This window comes from Macadamia integrifolia, unplaced genomic scaffold (genome assembly GCF_013358625.1).
Source record: "Macadamia integrifolia cultivar HAES 741 unplaced genomic scaffold, SCU_Mint_v3 scaffold1527, whole genome shotgun sequence".
Classification (NCBI taxonomy): domain Eukaryota; kingdom Viridiplantae; phylum Streptophyta; class Magnoliopsida; order Proteales; family Proteaceae; genus Macadamia; species Macadamia integrifolia.
This window is the reverse complement of record NW_024868246.1, coordinates 7,430-28,814: the sequence shown is the minus strand read 5'-3', so window position 1 is coordinate 28,814 and position 21,385 is coordinate 7,430. Positions and strand designations below refer to the sequence as shown.

The window sequence follows — 21,385 nt, the reverse complement described above, 5'->3', positions numbered from 1 at the left end:
CAAATATGTAACCAAACTTCTTAACAATAAGTACTTGAACTTGATTAATTTCACCAAATAAATTTGCATCAACTCTGATATAGGGGAGGATGGTGCTATTTAATTCTATAGAGCAGGAGACTCTGATATAGTTGCACAGGTTGTTTTGCCTTCTTTTGTGGCGGAGTAGGTTGATGAGTCTACTGCTGAATCTTTTTTACTGTCTACACCTGTGGAGGCTGCTTCCCAGCTCCACGGGAAGCAATGAAGCTCCTCAGTTGGAACTGTCAAGGAATCAATCCATCCCTGACAGTTCGTAATCTTAAGGATTTTGTGAGGAAGAATCGGCCAGAAATCATCTTCCTTATGGGGACCAAAGCCAAGCTTGACAAGTTGGAGAGCCTCAAAAGGTCCCTAGGTATGTACAACCACTTCACTGTTGATCCTATTGGTTTATCTGGTGGTTTATGTGTTTTTGGGTTACATTCTATCTGTTTAAATATTATGTCTGCTGGTTCTCATATTATAAATGCTACTATTGATGCTTCTCGTGGTCTTCTGCACTGGGAAGTCTCTTTTGTTTATGGTGACCCTATCAAAGAAAATCGTCCGACGGTTTAGGGCAAGCTGAAACATTTTAAAGACTCGTCTATTGGCCCTTGGGCCTGGTTTGGAGATTTTAATTCCATTCTTAGTTGGCATGAGAAGGATGGTGGTATTCAAAGGGGGTTAGAGGGATATGGATTCCTTCAGATCTATGTTAGATTACTGTGACCTCCTTGATTTTAGCTTCAAAGGGCCAAAGTTCACTTGGAATAATCGCCGTAGGCTTCGCCTTGATAAAGCTCTTGCCAACTCTGGTTGGAGGTGTGTTTTTTTGATAATGATGTGGTTTCAGTGGAGCCTTCTGTTGGCTTAGACCATCTTCCTATTATTCTCGACACGTGCCCCTCCTTACCATCGGGCAAGCGGCCTCTCCGCTTTAAAGCTATGTGGTTGAAGCACCCTGATTGTGAGGCTACTCTTCTTCAGGCCTGGCACCCCATCCCACTGGTCCAATTGCTTCTTCTCTCCACCAAAATATTCAGAGGTGTGAGCCTACTTTCAGGAAATGGAACTGGTCCTCCTTTGGTCATTTGCAATCCCGTATAAAGAAGCTTCGAGAGGACCTCCTTGGTATTCAAAGCCTTCCTTTCTCTGATGATAATCAGGCTATGGAAGAAGTTATCTCTTTTAATCTTGCTGAGGCTCTTAAATTGGAAGAGAAGTATTGGGCTCAAAAGTCTCGCTAGCTTTGGTTGACCTGTGGGGATTTAAATACAAAATTTTTTCATGCCTCTGCTGTCCAACGGAGATCTCATAACCGTATTCTTAAGCTTAGGGCTGGAGATGGCCGTTTGCTCGAGTCTGAAGATGAGATCAAGAATGAGGTTGTCTCTTACTATGAGGCTATTGTAAGATTTCCTATTAGGTGGGCTAGCATAGTCAAATATTTGTTTCCAAAATCGATTTAGTGGTGTTGACTAAAGATGGAGTAAGCAGAAAGAATCCAATATTATTGGTAAGTGATCTCTATGGAGATATTGGATTCTATTAGCACATCTTAATGGTATGAAATATTTATTACTATATGTGGACCTAAGGTATTGTTTCCTTAATGGGGAGGAAACCTTAATTTTATTGCAGGGTTGGTCCCTACCCTCACCCCTATATATAGTTATTACTGACCCATTAAGTGAGGCTAACAACCAAAAAAGCAAAAGGGAAAGAGGGTAGACCAGACCAACATTGATCGTGTTGTACGAAGAGCATACAAGAAGACATAGAGGAGTTCTTATTCTTCAGTCATGGATTCAAGTATGCCTAAAACTTGTTTTTGTAGTGTTTGTCGTGCATGCTTATCGATCTTCATGAATCGTTCCGTATTTATTTTCACTCAATGGTATCAGAGCCTCGTTCATGAAAAATCGATCGGCTGTACCACCAGTAATAAAAATCAATTAAAACGATTTAACTATACATTAGGAATGAATAGACATATAATTAAAAACTATTTCATGATTATCAAATGGTATACATCATACGTGGTTCATTACAAGTGAAAGATATGGGATTCAAGAATACAGCAATGTTTCGATGGTCAGATTTGAGTCAAAAGTCAAAACAGTAAAATCTGAAACCCAAATCTCTGATTTTAGGAGATTTGTCATACAGCAGATCAAAGACGGGTCACTGCTGGAGGGTTCTTTAATTCCCCAAAGTAGGAGCAGAATCGGATGGACAGATTCTCCATAATGAGCAATATCAAATTCAGCCAAAAGGGCCCTATTACAGGGTTGCCGCTAGCTTAGTGTTGGTGGTCCTTAACTGTGATTTAAATCCCAATGTAAACAACATAGAAATAGAAGTAACTGTAGTTATATCAAACTTCAGCAATCACAAATAACAGTAGATGAAAAGACACTTACTTGAGAGAAGAGAAGACAGAACATAGAGAAGGGGATATGACCTTTGATTTTCCACCAACAGACCTAGGTCAGATTCCTCTCTAATCCTTGAGTATCTCACTCTTTACTGAGTCTCACAGCAGCTCCCTTTCTCGGCAGCAAAGGGGTGAAGCCATAGCTTCATTAATCAAAACTGTTGGATACCAAAAGAGCCTACAAGCTGTTTATTTTAAAGAAAGATCCTAGCTAAGTAAGAGAATTGTCTAATTCAATTTACATAGCCAATAGGAAACTTAAAACAAAAAGAAACCCTCTGCACTAGGTGAAGGTCTATAAGTGAAATAAAACAACTAAATAATAAAAGATTTAAAAAGAAAGAAAAACAACTAAGTTGCCCACAATATGGGCTGGTAGATAGGCCCACTAATGGGCTGTAAAGGCCCATTGCAGACGTCCCCATGTTTTAAAATTGTAGCCACTAAGTGGCCTGTGTTGTATTTTTCTTTTTCCTGCAGAAGTAGGTAGGAAACTCCGCTGTATCAGAGGGGGTATGGACCAACTAAATCATTGTGATGCAGATCAAAGGTACCATCACAAGTACCACTGTAGGAACCAGGCCAAGTCAACTAGTCCAAAAAAGGGCCTTTGGTTCAACTATACCAGTTTTTGGATCAGGCCCCACACCTTCTGATTTATTAAAATTAAAGATATTAGTGAACGCAAATCATTCATCTTATAATTATAAAGCTAAATTAAATTATCCAATTTATCAAATCATGTTGATTCAGATCAGTCCAAGGCTTCTTTCCCCTTCCTCTGCCTTTTGTGGTTGTTCTGGTTTGGGGAACTAATCATCTGCTGGGATTCAGGGAACTGGCACTTTATAGCAGCTGGTTGAGAACGTCAGGACCCTTCTGGCCTCCTAACTGCTAGGTTTGGGACTAAAAGTTTCCTCTTCATAAGCCAATTTTCTTTTTGTTGGAAAGAATTAAGTTCTGCTTTTTCCAAGAAAATAATTTCAAATCATGGATAACCTGCAGGTTACGTGTTGATAAATTCTGATATTATGTGTTCCTCCACATTGGTTGTGGAGGATTGACTAACGGGACATTTAAATATTGTGCTTCTGGTTTCCAATCGGAAACTGTTGCTTGTTTGTTTGAAATTGGTCTTTTCCAATTTTCTAATTAGTTTCATGTTTTTTCTATTTTATATATGCCCTTCTCTAATTTGATTGTGAAGGATTTTATCGTTTGAAATTGTCTTATATGGTAATGATCAATTTTCACATAATGTCTAATGAAGTTTTTTTTAGATTTAAAATAATTATTTTGAGAGTCCCAAGGCCTTGTGAATAATAAAATACCGTTGATTTTCATGATGTCACTTTATCATGTACTTGGGATGTTGTGGATAATTACTTAACTGGTCAAACCAGTGGGAGGATGTAATTATATATTTTGAAATATTGTTTATAGTTCGACCAGTGGATGTATGTTCAATATACTGGGTTGAATTTTAAAACAAGAAAAATGAGACCTATATTTTGTGTTCCATAACTGTTTTGGAACAGCTATAGTGTTTTGTCTTTATTTTATAGTGGCTTCAGAATTGTATTTCTGTTTATGCATTTTTTTGCACTGGTTTATCATTACTATGATATTAAAAAAAGGTCATTTATGAATGACATAGGGAGAAAATTAATGGCATTTTATGTTTGCATGTCATATTTAGAATACTCTATGATGAATAAATATATTAGAGTTAAGTTGGGTGTAAGCTTTCACACATGTTTAGCTGCAAAACGCATTTCTAGGGAACCATGAAATGGTGATGTGGATTCCACCAAAGTGACGTATCTTGTTCTTTCATGGTTTTCCCTAGGACAGCATAGTAGGTGACATTTGTCTAAAGATGATGTCACCAAAGTTAAAGAAAATGACAGTAACCCAAAGATCCTGATCCCAAAGGTAAGGGGATCTCAAAAGTTATTGTTCTTTCCACAGTTAATGCAAGAAAATGAGAGGACCAGTGTATTCTTATCTTAAAGGATAAGGATACAGTTTCATCTATAACTCTTGAGTGATATAGTCATTACAGTGAATGCACATGAATCTCACCAAGTTAAGCTTTCTTATTAGTGTGGTCTATTTAAATCGATTTTTGTGAAGATTCTTGTGGCTAGAGTTGGCATCTTAAAGATTAATATTAATGATGATACCTATACTCACATTTGAGATGTTATGACACAAGATCATTCTAGGTTGCTTCTACATGTTGATGGTTTATTAACTATTTTCAGCATAGTTTTAATGAAATTCAGTTTTTGAGTCTAATAATTGTATAGACCATAAATAGTTTATGCAAATGGAATTAGAAATTGTTTAATTTTGATTTATTGAAATGACTTCTGAAATCTATTTATACTGTTGACTATTTTGGCATTGTTTATTCAAGCCAACAATTAGATCTAGTTCTAATATGAACTGATTTTGACTCATATAACTGAATTATTTAATGGGTCATCTGGTTTTCACTCTGTTATATTAGTGGGAGAATAAATTATTATCCTATTGAGGGTAATAGATGTATTATATATGTTTTATTATGTATACTACACTTGTCGTTTCATGAATTTTAAATCAATCTGGGGTATTTTGATATTTTCTTCGATATTATATTTATCATCCGTGACATCAGGTTTCGTCACAAGACACATAATTATGAGTTTTGACATCCATTTATGATTCAAAATATCACAAGTGCATTGTTTAAGTAATATTTCTTCAAATTTATATGTCATATTTGTACTTATGATAAAGTTCAATTTTATTGAAAATTCATCGAGATAAAACAGATATATTATATTTGAATAATTTAAATGAACTCATTGAAGTTTTAATGGTTTATTGGTATAAAGCCTATGAAGTTGTTTATACTTACTATGGATCTAAACAAACATTACTTTTATTTATTAAAGACTTATTGTTGTTTTTAGCCTATAAGTTATTCGGTTCATGTGCCCTATTAGCTAATTTTCTTTTGACTTGAATAAATTATGGGGTTTTATTATGATTGACTTTAAAGTTTATGGGCTAATATTTATGTTGGATATTAAAGTCATTTGGGTTGAAAGTTCATATTTGTATACAACTTTGTATATCTAATGAATTATGGATAAAGTAACATATTTCATGTGTTTTTTGTTATCATGAATAAATATTATGAACTTTCATATTTAGCATGTTGTCATTATAGAAAATACCATATTTAGATTTTTATTTATTTATGGTAATGGCTGGAAGTACAAAACTGTCATACTAAGAATGTACTCACTTTGATAACTGTTAAATTATGGTATTACCATATTGATTATTAGGGTTTATAATGGGTTGCTTTTGTGGGCTTATGTTGAATATTTTATCAATTAAATACTGAAATAGCTCATCTTGTTGTTTGCACCCAAAATCTAAACCCACGGGCATTTGGTAGCAATCCAAGTCTATAGGTTTTCATAATTTCAGTGATTACGCTTCCACTTAGTGGGCTAGTTACTGAGATTATGAAATTACTATTGACTATTCAGGATGGGTTGCAGTCAATGAGACCATATGGCGAATGATGTGCTCTTGCCACCACAGGTGAGTCATTCATTTGGTCGGTTTCGCTTGATAGTGTGAGGGTGACATTTTGGGCTTCATAGTTTTGGAGGTTCTTGTCTTGCCACCACAGGTGACGGAATCTTCAAAGTGGTGTTGTTTCGAGCGTCTCGCCTTGCATGTGAAAGATTTCACTACGTGTTGGGCGATCTTGCCACCACAGGTGTGACCCCGATGACGTCGAATCTTTCCCCAGTTTCTGTTTTCCTACAGTTATTGAAAACAATACTGGGATAAATCTGATTAATAGCCCAATTAGTCAGATTTAATTATATTATTGGGAAGTTTAATATGCCTTCTGTTCTTGCATATTATATATATTTTGATAAATATGTATGATTATATTTGTCATCTTTGACTTCTCAGCTATTTTCTGTTAAAAAAAAAAAGTTTGAATGGTTCCAATTTTAAGGAATGGAACTAATCATTTAATATTTCTCTGGCTATTATGATAATAAATTTTAATCTTAATTGATGAGCCTCCTAAGCCAGTGGTTGTTAATTATGTTCAAGCTAAGGTTCTTTATGAAAATGGGAGGAATCGAATAGGTTTATCTAAAGATCAGTGGGAGTAAGCTCATGAATCATAAATTTCTGTAGAACTATATTATTACAAATTATTGACTCTATATCTAAACCATTGAGGATGTTCTGTGACAACTCCGCTGCAGTTTGTTTATTTCATAACGTAAAAGTACTTCAGACTCTAAACACATTGACATTAAGTAATTTTTTGTCAAAGAGAAAGTTCAAGAGTCACAGATTACAATGGAACAGATTGCTACAGAAAACATGATTACAGATCATCTTACTAAGGCTTGACTCCAAAAGTCTTTCAAGAGCATGTCACTAATATGGGACTTGTTAGTTCTTTTGATGTATTTTATTAGTGGGAGTTTTGCTCAATATGTTCGCATTTGACTTTCAGTTTTAGTTTATACATATGATGCATTATTATTCTTCTCAAGAATATATATGCATTTTTGTTATGGCGATTTGTTTATATGTATACACTTATTTATTTGCCTCATAAAGAAAATTGAGGTTATATGTGGTGTACTTACCTCATTCGGTATCTGAGGTTCCAGTCAATACACACACATCCAGTCGCTAGCAAAGCCTTGTTTGATTGAGGTCTAGTACTAGTGTTGTGGGACATCCGGACCCAGTCCCAATGAGCTTCTTTGATTGAAGCTTGAGCGTTTGGGAGACGCTTGTAATTAATGAGACCTTCGGTATCTGTCTCATAGGGCTCATTTGGTTTTTGAGTGAGGACCAATTTGAAAATAGACATGATGATCACTATTGCATGTTATTTTCCATACCACACTTTCATACTGTTCAGCCCAAGTCGGTGATGTTATGAGCACTTTAACGTGTGTGGTCTCATATCGTTTTAGATGTGATGATCAATACGGTTGGGTGTTTGTAATTCTCATTCGGACCAAGGCATTTGGTTTAAGGTGCACTCCATTCGACACTGTTTTGTTTGTGGCCACATTCAGTTTATCTAAACCGGAGAGTCGTTTTAAATAAATTTTAAAATCTAAAACTTGTGACATATGCTGCCCAAGTGGGAGATTGTAAGATTTCCTATTAGGTGGGCTAGCATAGTCAAAGATTTGTTTCCAAAATCGGTTTAGTGGTGTTGACTAAAGATGGAGTAAGCAGAAAGAATCCAATATTATTGGTAAGTGATCTCTATGGAGATATTGGATTCTATTAGCACACCTTAATGGTATGAAATATTTATTACTATGTGTGGACCTAAGGTATTGTTTCCTTAATGGGGAGGAAACCCTAATTTTATTGCAGGGTTGGTCCCTACCCTCACCCCTATATATAGTTATTACTGACCCATTAAGTGAGGCTAACAACCAAAAAAGCAAAAGGGAAAGAGGGTAGACCAGACCAACATTGATCGTGTTGTACGAAGAGCATACAAGAAGACATAGAGGAGTTCTTATTCTTCAGTCATGGATTCAGGTATGCCTAAAACTTGTTTTTGTAGTGTTTGTCATGCATGCTTATCGATCTTCATGAATCGTTCCGTATTTATTTTCATTCAGCTATGTTCAAATCTGAGCCAAGTGACCCACAATCTAATTCAACCTGTTGTCTTGAGTGAGACAAATGATTGCTTGTGACGTTTGCCTTCGGAAAGTGAAGTTCGTGATGTGGTGTTCCCATATGGAAGCTCTGAAGAGTCCAGGTCCAGATGGGCTTCCCCCAGTCTTCTTCCAAAAGTTTTGGCATCTTATTGGGCTAGATATCTTGAAGTTTGTCACAGAGTTCTTCTCTTCGAGCCATCTAGCGAAGGATTTCAACTCCACTTATATTTGCCTTATTTCAAAAGTGCTTTCTTCTGATCATAGTTATTAAATTTGGATTTGAGAATTATTCGGATGAAGAATTATTCAGATTAATTCATTTCATTAATTCAACGATTCAATCAAAATATCGATCAAAAAAGCTGAGATAATAAATTCGAGTTCGGATTCGAATTCGGGAATTATTCGTTTTTAAAAATAAAAAGCGGACAAAAAATTCGGATATTATTTTTAATATTTGCAATACTTGTTTCATATTATCTATCAATTATCATATGTACATAATATACAAATGATATAAAAATTAAAATTTTAAATTTTAAAAATAAAAATATTATATTTAGCTCTTTTTATTTTTCTAAACTCATTTTCTATTACTCGAATAATTGAATTAGAGAAAGAGAGACTGAGAGGTGGGACTGAACACAAATTTAGCTAAACCCACGTCATCCACCATGCATGTTCACCTTAAAGACTAGAGAGAGTAACAACTGTAAGACTTAGTTAAATCAAAATGGGGTGAGAGATTTTTATTTTATTTTATTTTATTTTTTTTGTAGAAGTGTGAAAGATTACCTCAAGAAAGATAAGCTTTGTTGGCTTTTGTTAAAAAAAGAAGAAAAGTAACATTAGGATAATAAATGCATTCTAATCACACTATTTTCTAAAGGCTTATTAGCTTATTAAAGGTAAAGTTTTTTTTTTTTTTTTACATGGGATAAAATTTGGATAAAATTCGGTTCTGCTGAATTATTCGTGAATTTTAAAAAATTCTATAAAATTCAAGAATTTTTTATTTGATTTGGATTCGGATAGAATTATTTGTAAAATTCTGTTTGGCCGAATTATTCTAATAATTTGGAGAATTTAATAACTAAGGCTCCTGCATCACTTGACCATTATAAGCCTATTAGCTTATGTGATGTCGCATATCACATTGTTTCCAAAGTTCTTGCAAACAGGTTTAAGCTTACGCTTGATGATATTATCTCATACCCTCAATCAGCTTTTGTTTCAGTAAGATCCATCTCAGAGAATGTTTTTATGGCCCATAAGTTGTTTCACTACATCCGTCAGCAGAAGAAGGGTAAGATTAAGCTGGCTGCTATCAAGCTTGACATGAAAAAGGCTTATGATAGGTTAGAAGGGGGGTTTATTGAGGGGATTCTTAAAAGATTTGGATTTAGTTCCCATTGGATCAAGATGTGTATGCAATGTTTGCCTGCGGCTCATTTCAAAGTGCTTATTAATGGAATCCCTCAGGGTCATATTTGTGCCCAAGCTCTTAGCTCTGTTTTTTCTAATGCCGAGAATATTGGTGAAATTCATGGTATTCGGGTAAAGAATCGTGCTCCCCCAATCTCTCATTTATTATATGATGATGATTGTCTTCTGTTTTCTAGAGTGGATCTTGCTTGAGCTCTCTAATTTAAAAAAAAGTCTGGATCTCTACTGTCGAGCTAGCGGTCAAGCCATTAACCTTGTGAAGTCATCTATCATTTTCAGCCCAAACACCCATCATCGTATTTGCAGATGGTTGTCCAAGTCTCTAAACTTGGGCCTCCCAGTTGACTTTGGTCAAAGTAAGAAAACTCTCTTTAAAGGTGTTCGAGATCGCACTTTGAATCTCACTGGAGGGTGGAAATCTAAGCTTTTATCTCACTCTGCCCGTGAAACTCTCATCAAGTCTGAGGCTTTTGCTATTCCGACTTACTCGGGGTCCCACTTTAAAATTCCAGCTTCCATCCATTGTGACTTGAACAAGAAGAATCTAAAGCGAAAGTTCACTGGATCTCTTGGGATCGTATGTGTTGTTCTAAAGATAAAAGTGGCTTGGGTTTTCGTGACTCTAAACTGCACAACAAAGCTCTATTAGCTCGAGCCTCTTGGAAGCTTTGGTCTGATCATCTTTATGGGCATCTTTTATGAAGGCTATCTATTTTCCACGGTCTTCTTTTCTTGATGCTCGTCTCGGGTCCTCTCCATCTTGGGGATGCGAAGTATCCTGGATGGCAGGGAGCTTTTTTCTTCTGGTCTATCTTGGGAGTAATGGCCGTTCTGTTCGTATACGGGGCGATCGCTGGATTCCTTCTTTGCCAAACCAGATGATCCCTTCTCCCAAGGCTGTGGGTTGCGATCTTGTTTGGGTCTCTGAGATTATTGATCATCCTAACAGGTGTTGGAACCGTGTGTCTTTGGCTGCCTTCTTCCCCCCTCTTGTTGAAGCTGCTATTTTGTCCATCCCCTTGAGTTTGGTGGAATGTGATGATCATCTTTTTTGGGGAGAAGGTAACTCCAGCACGTTCTCGGTTAAGCGGGCCTATCATCTTACTTCTAATCATGCTGACCAGCTTCGGGGAGCAAAGCCCTCTTCATCCACTTCTCGTGCTTATCAAAGAGTTTATGACAAGACTTGGAAGTTTATCTGGAGAATTAAAACTCTCCCTAACATTTGGTCTTTTCTTTGGCGATGCTGTGCAGATGGGGTTGCGGTTGGGGAAGGCTTCCAGCGTCAGCATATGCGTCTTGTTGCTTCTTGTGCAAGGTGCGGAAGCACTCTTGAGACTCCTCATCATGTGCTTGTAGCTTGCCCATTTGCAAAAGCTGTTTGGTTTGGCTCCTCCGTTTCGGTTTGGGCTGATTGTGATCCCTCTCTTGGGTTGGAAGGTTGGCTCGAGTCCTGGAAGAATCTGCCCTCGCCCTTGCAAGATCAGGCTAAGCCGGTTGCTTCTCATGCTTCCTTCATTTGTTGGCAATTATGGAAAGCGAGAACTTCACTTGTCCATAATAATGCAGTTCTCTCCTGAGGAGGTCATTCGCAAAGCTCAAAGTTCCTTCGACGAGTTTTGCCTTGTTACAGCCCCTGGCTTGCACTCTCCTCTGTCCACGCCTGCTTGTCCTGCCTGTGGGGGCTGGTCACTTCCCCCTTCCGGTTTCATTAAGGTTAATTCTGATGCAGCGGTCCTTTCCAGTAAGAAGGCGGGTGTGGGTTTTGTGGCGCGCAACTCTTTGGGTGAGGTTTTGGCAGCTGTCTCTGAACCAATCCCGTACACTTCACCTTTGATTGCCGAGTCTCTTGGATTGCGTTCGGCCACGCTTCGTGCCATTTCTAAGGGCTGGCCAAAGGTGATTTTTGGGTGTGATTCCTAGCGGCTTGTTCATGTAGTTTGCTCGAGTTCTTTTGATGTTGAAATCTACTCTGTGGTCGACGATATTCAACGTCTTTCCTCTTCTGTGGAGTGCATCTTCCGTTTCTGTCGTCGAGAAACAAACATTGTTGCTCACTTCCCTCTCTCGCAAGGCTCTCTTATCCTCTGTTGTAATTGAGTTCCTTATAATGACCCCTGGCTCAACTCGGTTTTGATCAGGGAGGTTTTCCTCGTATCCCCATCCACTTCGGATGTTTCTAATGAATGATCCTCTTTCTACCCACAAAAAAAAAAAAATTCTGTAGATGAGGTATGGTGCTATTCAAAAGAATTGAAGCACAATAATACGGTTTTCGAATCAAATCACGCATTTATTGAAAATAAAACGGCCTTAGAGTTCAGTTTCTCTTATTCCCACGTTCATAATTTTGTGTCTATACCAGCCTTCATAATCAGGCCTTACAAACAAAGTAAGGCCTACTTATGTGAATTTTTACAGACACAGGATCATTACCTAATTCTCACATATAACTAATCTGAACATTGATATACTTGATTACTTATACACTTAATGAATTTTCTAGTATTCCGGAAAGCATGAAATCTTTGGGATCCTAATCTCAACCTTTTTTTAGATTTAAGTGTTACAGTTCAAAGTTCAAACCCAAATAATTGAACAACTTGTATGTAATCATTGTTGTTCATATAGAACAGTATTTAATAGACACAACATTTCAACAAGAGAAATGTCGACAAGACTGCATTCCACAGCAACAATCATGTCCAGAAGCATAACAGAGATTTTGGTTGATGGGTTACTCCAAAAATATAACCCAATTCCTTTATGAGTGGTAAAGAAATTAAAAAAAAATGAACAATATTGAATTTTGGCTTAAAAAGAGAAAAATCTAGATACAACAATCTAAATCAAATTTGTATAGAATCAGAAACTCAATTTATCATGTCTTTCCAAATCCCAGCAATTAAAGTATCAGTGTCTTGGAATTCCACGTTTATTTTTTCAGGGTAAAAATCTTTCTCAAGAACTGATCACCCAAAGCCACAGTGCACACATATTTCCATGAATGTGTTCAACCTAGCAAACACTATACCACTATTTGTAAACTTCATTAAACACCCATCACAGCACCAGAGCTCCTGCGGCACTCAGTTAGCATGTCCATGTAGAACTGACACTTGCTGATATCGTTTCCATAATTGTTCAGGCACTGCAAGTAGAGACAGAAAGATCAGAACATCGTGGACATATCTTTTTTCTAGTATACCTTAATTCTTAAGAGGAACCCAATAGAAGAAAAAACTGGGCTCCTCTCTAAGAATTGGTATAGGAGTGATCTTGTTCACACAATAACTAGACAAATGCATCAAATGGTTTCGTTTTCTTTCCCCTAGTATTCAATCTCATATATAGCAGCACCTGTTTAGGAAAAACAATTGCTAAATTACTTCTATATGGAGAGTTAACATACATCTTGGAAGGCCTTGGATTGAACACTGCAACCATCCGATCCTACAACACTGCCCATGGTAGAGGCAGATACAGGGGCAGTAGCAGGAGCTCCCGAGGCCACAGTTTCATGCTGAATCACGCGAGGACCCATTACTGCATCCACAGCTCTGTGAGCCATTGCGCTTCCAGTGCCAAAAGCCATTCCTGTTTAAGACAAAACAAGAGAAATAGAGAATCTCAATATCAGAGATTAGTATTTATTAAGTAAATAAAGAGAATAAAAAGAACGAAAGTATGAGATAAATAACCGACCTTCCGCAATGGTGGCACCGAGTCCTCCAACCATGGATCCACCGCCACCCTGTATAGGTGCCGGAGGAGGAGCTGGGGTTGCTGTAAATAAAAATCAATTAAAACCATCAAAGCTCAGTCATGATTTCATTGATGAACTATAGGAAACGAAAAAACAGATCCAATAACATTAAGAAATTACCTGGTTTAGGTGGGTTACGCACTGGAGCAGCACGAGAGGCTGCACGAGGTGCTGGCCTTCCTGCAAATCCAACAATAAAAATTTAACATAATCCAACCTTCAAACGAATTGCATAACTCGTCTTGTTGAAAATTCAACTTTTTCTTTAAAAATTCTCAAATCCTCTCCTGTAACCATGAATTAATTCATGAAAATGTTTTTGGGCTTGCCTAAATTTCAAAAACTCATAAAATTTTCTTCTAAACGGATCATCCAGACCATAAAAGAAACTCTGCAAGAAATCCCAATCAAAGTAACTAGAACTCTAACACAACACATAATACTCAAAAACCAGAGCAGAAAGAAACGGAATTTCAGAAATCAAGGAAACATGAAAGTGAAATTTTGAAACTTTACCCCCAGAGCTTCGGCGAGGCATTATTGTAACTGAGAATGAATCGAGAAAGTATTGATATATATAACGAACAACGAGAGATTAAGCAGATAACGAAAAGCCGGATATTAGACGACCTCTACATTACAAACGAGAGGGGTATTTATAGTTCGAGGGCTTCGAGCCTCGAAGCTGCTTCTCGAATATTCTGACGGTTTCTTCCGAAAACCTTCTAGAGCGACCTCACTCAACGTATCAGAAAACAGGAAAAAGCATTTAAGGGCATTTATGTAAAGTCACCTACAGGTTTCGCAACCGCTTTTTCTCTAGAAATTCTTGGGGAGCAAGGCAGGTCACAATCAATGTCAATATTGTTGGTTCAAAGATGGCGACGGGTTTTCAATTTAATCGATTAACGATTCTTATGCAATTGTTTATTTAGATGGGATTTAAGATTTCAATCTAATGGATGTCGAGCATCTGTTTATAATATTGAAGAAACCCTCTTGTCTATATAGTTAAGAGTACTCTTAGCAAAAATACGTTTATAACTTTGTCTTATATACGTTCTCGTTTTTTACCATTTAAAATATATTTTTTTGTATACTTCCCAAAGATACTTGAAAAAACTCTAAACGGCTAGCATTCTCGTTCTAAACACATTTAAAACGCGTTTAAACATGTTCTCAATTTTTGGCATTTTTTAAGACTTAATTGATCATATCTCTCTCTTTCTCCTAAACTTTGATCGATCAAATTCTTTCGCTGACTTGAAGCTAACTCAATGGCTTATATTTGTCATGTTATCACCTCTAACTCAATATTAATGTATGGACCCTGAAATCGAGATACAAATTGATGCATTTGCTGAAAAATGTTTCTAAAGTGATGACTCCCAACTCAAATTATACATACATTACTCCAAGAGTGTGTTGACTATGTTGACAACAATGAACAACATCATAGCCAAGCCACATTGCTCAATAAAACTTAGACATGTGTGGCGTATGAATTTAGAATTGGTGTTAGATAATATTCAATTATATGTCATAAAACTTATAATGAGACATGAGATATATATGCATTAATGTTGGATATTGTAGTTGTTTTGAACATTAAATGCAGGTATTCATGTAATAATTCCTTAATTTATATGAGTATACTACCATTTTAGTCCCGTTTGTTTGAAATCTACACGTTTAAAACCCATACCGTATATTTTCCGTTTTTTGCTGTTCTCTGTTTTTTTGACTATTTATTTGATCATATCGTTCGAAAAATTTTACTGTTTAAAACCTGTGCCATCCATTTCTATTTTTTTGCCATTCCCATTTTTTCTAACTATGGTTAGGAGACTTTGTGATATATATTACATATTGACACTGTTAGTGGCGTTCTTTTCTTTTCTTTTTTTTCCTCTAGATAATAGCATTGGTGACGTTGCATAACTATCAGAATCAGAATTTGCCACATTAGCAATCATGTGCTGAGTGTACTTTTGTAGATGACAATGTTTCCATGTCAAGAATAGTTAGGTTGTGTTTGGTGTGTAATTTCATAACATGTTCAGGTTTAGAACTCATTCTGAAATGACAGAAACAATGTTTGGTATGTATTTTCATTCTAAATTCTTAGGAGTTCTTAGGAGTTCAAGAATGGGCCATGTTCTAGAATGCGCCAGAAGGCTCATTCCACGTTCTTGTTCTCCTAAAATCGTGCATTCCTGCATTAGAGTATTGAAAAACCTACTCTCTCTCTCTCTCTCTCTTGTTGAATTGTATCATGGGTGATGTTGCCTTTGCAGTAGTAGTGGTTGCAAATGGCATTATGGTTCTAGCCGACGGTGACGTTGCGATAGGTTTTGTTAGAGTTGGATGAAAGAGAAGAGAGGAGGATGTTTATGTTGGAGACTTAAACACAGAGGAGGCAGAGTCGTCGTTGTATCCAAGGTGTTCCATGAAATTCTTAGGGTGTGTTTGATTGGATGAATTTATAGAGACATGTATCTAATATAGATGTAATCCCATAGATTGGTTCCCTAGAATGGTATTCTTAATAAAATAATTATTTGGGTTTTATTGATTATGTAAGATGTTTCATCTTCAAAAACTGTTTGGGTACTCTAATTCTATCATTTGGAAACACCTAAAATCACCCTGAATAACTATTTGGTTACCCTTAAAATGTCATGATCCCAATATATATACACAACTATGCTTTGATTTTGGTATGTTATTACACTACTTTTTAAAATCATTTGTTAGTACATCTTACTAAGTTTATTTGTCGACACTTAGAGGGAAAAATTCCTTTTCTTATTTAATAAAAGGAAAAAGACAAGAACTAATTGTTCCAACCATATTTATACAAAATATTGGTCTTTAAAAAATGTCCAAATTCTTTAATTAAACAATCCACTTAAATAATTCAACAATTTAGAACATTTTCAATCAAGAATCAAGTGCATTAATTGAATTTAAACTAAATTTTTGGAATTTATGCCAAGTGTCACTTTTCTATCTTCTCAAACTTCTTCATTTGTTAATGTCAATACTTTTGACAGTATTTAATATGTCTTCCAATGTCATTGTAATTATTCTTGTTTGTTGTTCAGATGCTTCAATCCTCCCTTTTACATATTCTTGCAGATAATCTGATGATGGAGGTGTCATTGTAGGTTGAACCACACCCGTACTCCCTGCTACATGGTTAGATGAAGAAAATTCTCCAACCTCTATTGATTCAAGCTTTTTACATCCTTGATTTTTTAACCAAAAAAAAATAAAAATTGAACTATTCAAACATTAAACAATTATATGCAAATGAATAATTAAGTATTTTGGGTAAAATTTAAACTATCTCACCATCATACCAAGGTGGAACGTGGGCAACACTAGAAGTCTCATCTTTCATTTGGTCTATTAGTGCATCTTTGAACTTTGCATGTCCTTCCCCATATTCACACATTTTGTAATGGTCCACCCACATAAAAAAAAGAAGTGCGTGTATGACACTTGTAGAATTTTCTCCCCAGATGACAATCAGTATTAACTATCAAGGTAATGCATTTAAAAATTAGATTTTATGTGAGATTACTTCTACCTCACACACCCCTCTCCCAAAAATCTAAATAAGGTGTATAGAATAAACCTTTGTTAAACGTTCACATTTGATGGCGACAACAGTTAAATCATTATGTCATCCATCTTTCATTCATTTTTTAACATCTATCAAAGAAATATTGAACAAATATCATATCATCCTTCCATACAATCCATAAAAATAAAAATAAAAAACTAGAAAATTAAGCTTTGTATTGTAATGATTTTGTTTTTTAAACTTGATTCTGGGTCTAACAGACTTTTTTGCATTTCTATTTTTTTGGAGTGATTTTGCGTCTTAAATTTTGTATGGTAACAAAAAAAAAAGAAACGATTTTCTAACTTGAAAGAAACAAAAACCTGTATGATTTGCACTTAACAGAATCATTTCTAAAGTTTGTTTATACAAGAGATGGACAAGAGCTGCCACTCGTAAATTTTGGTTGATTAATATGCTAAAAAGTTTAGGTTAAATAGTAGTATAAATACATGTAAGCAATATACCTCACCCACGATTGAATGAATGGATTGGATTTGGTTTGTTATCGAATTAAGGTTGTTGCCCCATGATCTATGACATGACCTCTCTCTGTTCTCTCATATGTGATCTGCACCCTTTCCTTTATTTATACTTCCCCTCTCTCTCTTACCAGGTTTTGATCACAACATCTGACATGAAACCCACCACAGCAGATCCATCTATTTGATCTGCATTATATGGATGATATCTCGGTAGTTCGGACTCTCAAGATCCAACTGAGCTTTAATGGAAAGCTAAAAAAAGACCCTAGTTAGACAATGAACTACTCAATCTCATAATGAACACCTTTGAGTTACCTAGAATATTGTTTCAAATAAGGCAGAAATGTGCCAATTAAAGGCTAAACCTCTCTTTTCATGCTAGCTTGTACTGACAAGTAATGCTTCATAATAGAAATTACAACAACATCGTTGTTACACTTAACATCCATGCAAAGTGGATCAACCCAAGGCTATAGTTGTTCCAAGTAGAAGCTACTCATTACTTTTTAGCGAATCAATTTCCAAAATGCCTTCCTAATAACCAAATGGGAAGGTCATGGTTCTATTTTATTCCATAATAACAAATTAAAAGGGAGAAAATAGGTCGCGAACCAGCAAGCACAATGGCGACTCGCAAGCACAGATGCAGACCTCGCAAGCACATAGGCGAACCAATAAGCAGATCTAGCAACCATAAATAAAGAGATCGATATGCAAAACAAGAAAAAAATTAGGGGGCAGAGGGAGAGAAAGAAATAGAGAGAGAGAGAGATCTCCCATCTCACCTCGTCGATGGTAGGTGATGAATCTTCTCGCAACCACAGACGTCTTCTGTTTCTCTATACGCTTCTCTCTTTAGCTTTTCCAAGATAGAAGAAAGTAATGGGTTTCCAAACATATCGATCAACCATTTTGTTATGTTTGGAGCACGAATTCCGGTTTCACCCCTCTATACTTAAGTGAGAGCCTTGACTCTGTGCCTTTTGCTCATAATCGATTCTCAGTGTGAGAAGCTTGCTTTTCATGCTCCAAAAAAGGGACTCTAAACCATAAAAAGTGTCCTATTCATTTAAAAAAAAAAAAATTGAACCGGACTTACCATATAGTTTTTATCCCATTTCTGTTCCAAAAAATTGAAAAACAATAGAATCCATTTTAGAATGTTACGTACAAAGCCTTGGATAACCTTTTCTGGTTCATCCATGAAATCCATAAAGAAAAATAAATAGATAATTATATAACATGTTCTCATTCATCCATAAAATCCATAAAGAAAAATAAATAGATAATTATATAACATGTTTTCATTCATCCATGAAATCCATTGTTTTTTCGGAATAACCTGCCCTCATTCATCTATACAATCCATATAAAGAAATGATACCATACATCACATCTAGCTATCATGTTCCAACACATTCTTACAATGCAATACTAAAATAGATAACATTTGTAGTCATTCATTCATACTATCCATAAACTAGAGTAATACGATAGAGAATCAATATATCACCTGTTCCAATTCATCCATACAATCCAATGACCAAACTAGATAACCTATGTAGTCATTCATCAGTACCATCTATAAGCAAATTATGTGAAGTCCATGTGAAGGACACATGGCTTGGGTCCCACATGTCCCTTGTAGTCCCTTGTATCCTTGGCTATTTAAAGCCCCTCACATAATGGATTTGGGCAGAGCCCGTTTGTGACTTACACCGTGAGAGAAGAATGGTATCAGAGCCTTACCCCTCCTCCGTCTCCGGCTAAGGTCTGTCTCCGGCAGCCGACCCTTCTCGGTTCGAACCTCTGTTAGTTAAAGGGATGTTCTAGGCCACGCCCTATTGCAGGTTACTTCGTGGTTTCGGTTTCCTGGTGACAGAGAAAGAACCTTTGAGCGATGGGTCTTCAGGCCAAGGAGTGGCCGTCTTTTACCCTGTAACGGCTCAGGTTGATCTGTCTCTGAGAACTTGAACCCCGGGGGTCCTGATCGGCCTCGACTAGGCATCTTTTTATCTAGCTGAGTTTCACCGACGGGAAGTGCTGCTCGGATTTGGATTTCTGCCTCTTTTACAGTATGTCTCTTTTCCGACGATCTATGTCCTCTCGAAGTTCTTCTTCTTCTTCTTCTTCGTCTTCCCGGTCTTCTTCTTTTTCTTCTATAGAATCTTTATATGAGTTTGATTATCTCCCCGATGATCAAATCATTCCTTCTACTCCTTCTCCTATGTTAAACCCATATACTGTCTTCCCTAAGAAGACATCCTCTTCTGCTACCTGGAAAACCCTTTTAGCCCCTAGGAAGAAAACCCCTCCGGTAAAGGAACTTGTTCAGGCTTCCCGATGTGAGTTACATCACATCCCTGCCACGACCAAGGAACAACTATTTACCTTGGAAATCCCGACCTCTTTCATCCCTGATTGGCAAAACCAGGGTTATACCCATCTCCATTTTGGTGGAATCAAGTTTGCCCTTACTTTCCATGGCAGGAAAGGCCTTCCCGTGTTCTCCCGCATAGCTCTTTTAGACAGTCGCTTTCTCCGGTATGAACATGCCGTGGTTGCTACTGTTCAGACCACCCTGAACGCAGGAACAATCTTCCTTACCCTGTATCCTAACTTCAATATCGCCTTAGCAGATCCCTTACTTCCTTCAGCCTTGAAGTTCCAGATACAAATCTCTGGTTCTCCCCTTGCCCCTACTGCCTTAGCAAGTACAATCCACTATCAATTGGCTTATCGGTTACAAAACCATTCCTTTGATTTATCGAAAGGCCAAACTGAGGACGCTCTATTCCTCTCAGTGGATTCTGACCATGTTCCAAGCCTTACCTATGTACCAAGACAAATTCCACGAGACGACCTCCTTCGTCTCTTACCTTCTTCTTGGGTTACGGCTTATGAACAGCAGATGGCTACTCAGCAACCTGCTCCAGTAGAACCTCTCCAGTCTACAGACCCACAGTTCATCACTCACCCTTCCGGTGAGGTTGAAATCCGGTTCCCTCCTCCACAACCATTACCGTCTCCTTTTCCCACTCAATTTACGGGCATGATACAAGAAAAGATTCCAGTCAAATCTTTTGATGCTCAAGGCAACCCTGTTTACTATTTCTCTGATCCGGTCACTGGTCACAAGTACTTTGACCTTTGTGACTGTGATGATTGTCTCCAAGACTCTGATGATGATGATACCTATCGGCCTAAAAGAAAGTCTTCCCAGACTATTCTAAGGGAACGATATGAGTCAGGAGATAATACTGTTGGGCCCTTAAGCACTGAAGCCCGTTATCCCTTTATGGTCAAATACGGTAATCCTCCACAGGAACCTCCTTATGTTCCACCTCCTACTCCAGTTTGTAAACCTTCGTCACAACCTAAGCCCCCATCTCCCATGGTTCCTCCTTGTTGCATGTATGCGCCAGGATCCTCTTCTTCTTCCCCAGTGAAGAATTTTCCTGGTCCTACTGATTATGGTCCTGATTCTCATGGTGTACGTCATGTCTGGAAGGTTAAACCTCCTATCCTACCCACTGGACAACCAAAAGAAATCTCTCCGGCTGAAGCAGCCCTCAATTGGCAAAATGAAAATGCCATTGTCCAAAACTAGTACCTTGAACGTATCCTTGCTTCTACCCAGCACACTCATAATACTGTTGGCCGGCATTCTCAGCTTTTACAATCTCTTAAAGCTGAGATGGATCAAGTTCATACTGAACTTGCTGGTATTGCTTCCTCGACTGCTGATACCGCTCAGGTCTTTGCCCTTATTGGACAAAAAGAGAAACACCTGCGGTTTCTTGAAGCTCAGTTGCATAGTTTACAACAGGCTCCACCTCAAGCAGCAACATCCAGTCGACA

At 37.1% G+C, this 21,385-nt stretch overlaps 2 protein-coding genes and 1 long non-coding RNA gene across 3 annotated transcripts; 1 reads left to right on the top strand and 2 right to left on the bottom strand.

Moving 5' to 3' along the window:
- The first annotated feature begins 243 nt into the window (after positions 1 to 243).
- LOC122064115 lies at positions 244 to 11,565 on the top strand. The gene is made up of 7 exons (XM_042627830.1): positions 244 to 565; positions 769 to 846; positions 1,012 to 1,246; positions 9,378 to 9,745; positions 9,819 to 10,219; positions 10,347 to 11,138; positions 11,212 to 11,565. The coding sequence occupies exons 1-7, from the start codon at positions 244 to 246 to the stop codon at positions 11,563 to 11,565; spliced, it is 2,550 nt and encodes an 849-aa protein (XP_042483764.1).
- A 912-nt stretch (positions 11,566 to 12,477) lies between these two features.
- On the bottom strand, positions 12,478 to 14,084 carry LOC122064116 (uncharacterized protein C6C3.02c-like). The gene is made up of 5 exons (XM_042627831.1): positions 13,925 to 14,084; positions 13,529 to 13,588; positions 13,348 to 13,428; positions 13,055 to 13,239; positions 12,478 to 12,793 (listed from the first exon to the last, which is right to left on the bottom strand). Exons 1-5 carry the CDS (start codon positions 13,944 to 13,946, stop codon positions 12,695 to 12,697), a joined length of 447 nt encoding a protein of 148 aa, XP_042483765.1. The 5' UTR covers positions 13,947 to 14,084; the 3' UTR covers positions 12,478 to 12,694.
- Positions 14,085 to 17,870: 3,786 nt separating this feature from the next.
- Positions 17,871 to 18,602, bottom strand: LOC122064112. The gene is made up of 2 exons (XR_006135587.1): positions 18,310 to 18,602; positions 17,871 to 18,208 (listed from the first exon to the last, which is right to left on the bottom strand). It is a non-coding gene; the product is annotated as an uncharacterized LOC122064112 (long non-coding RNA).
- Between the last annotated feature and the right edge of the window lie 2,783 nt (positions 18,603 to 21,385).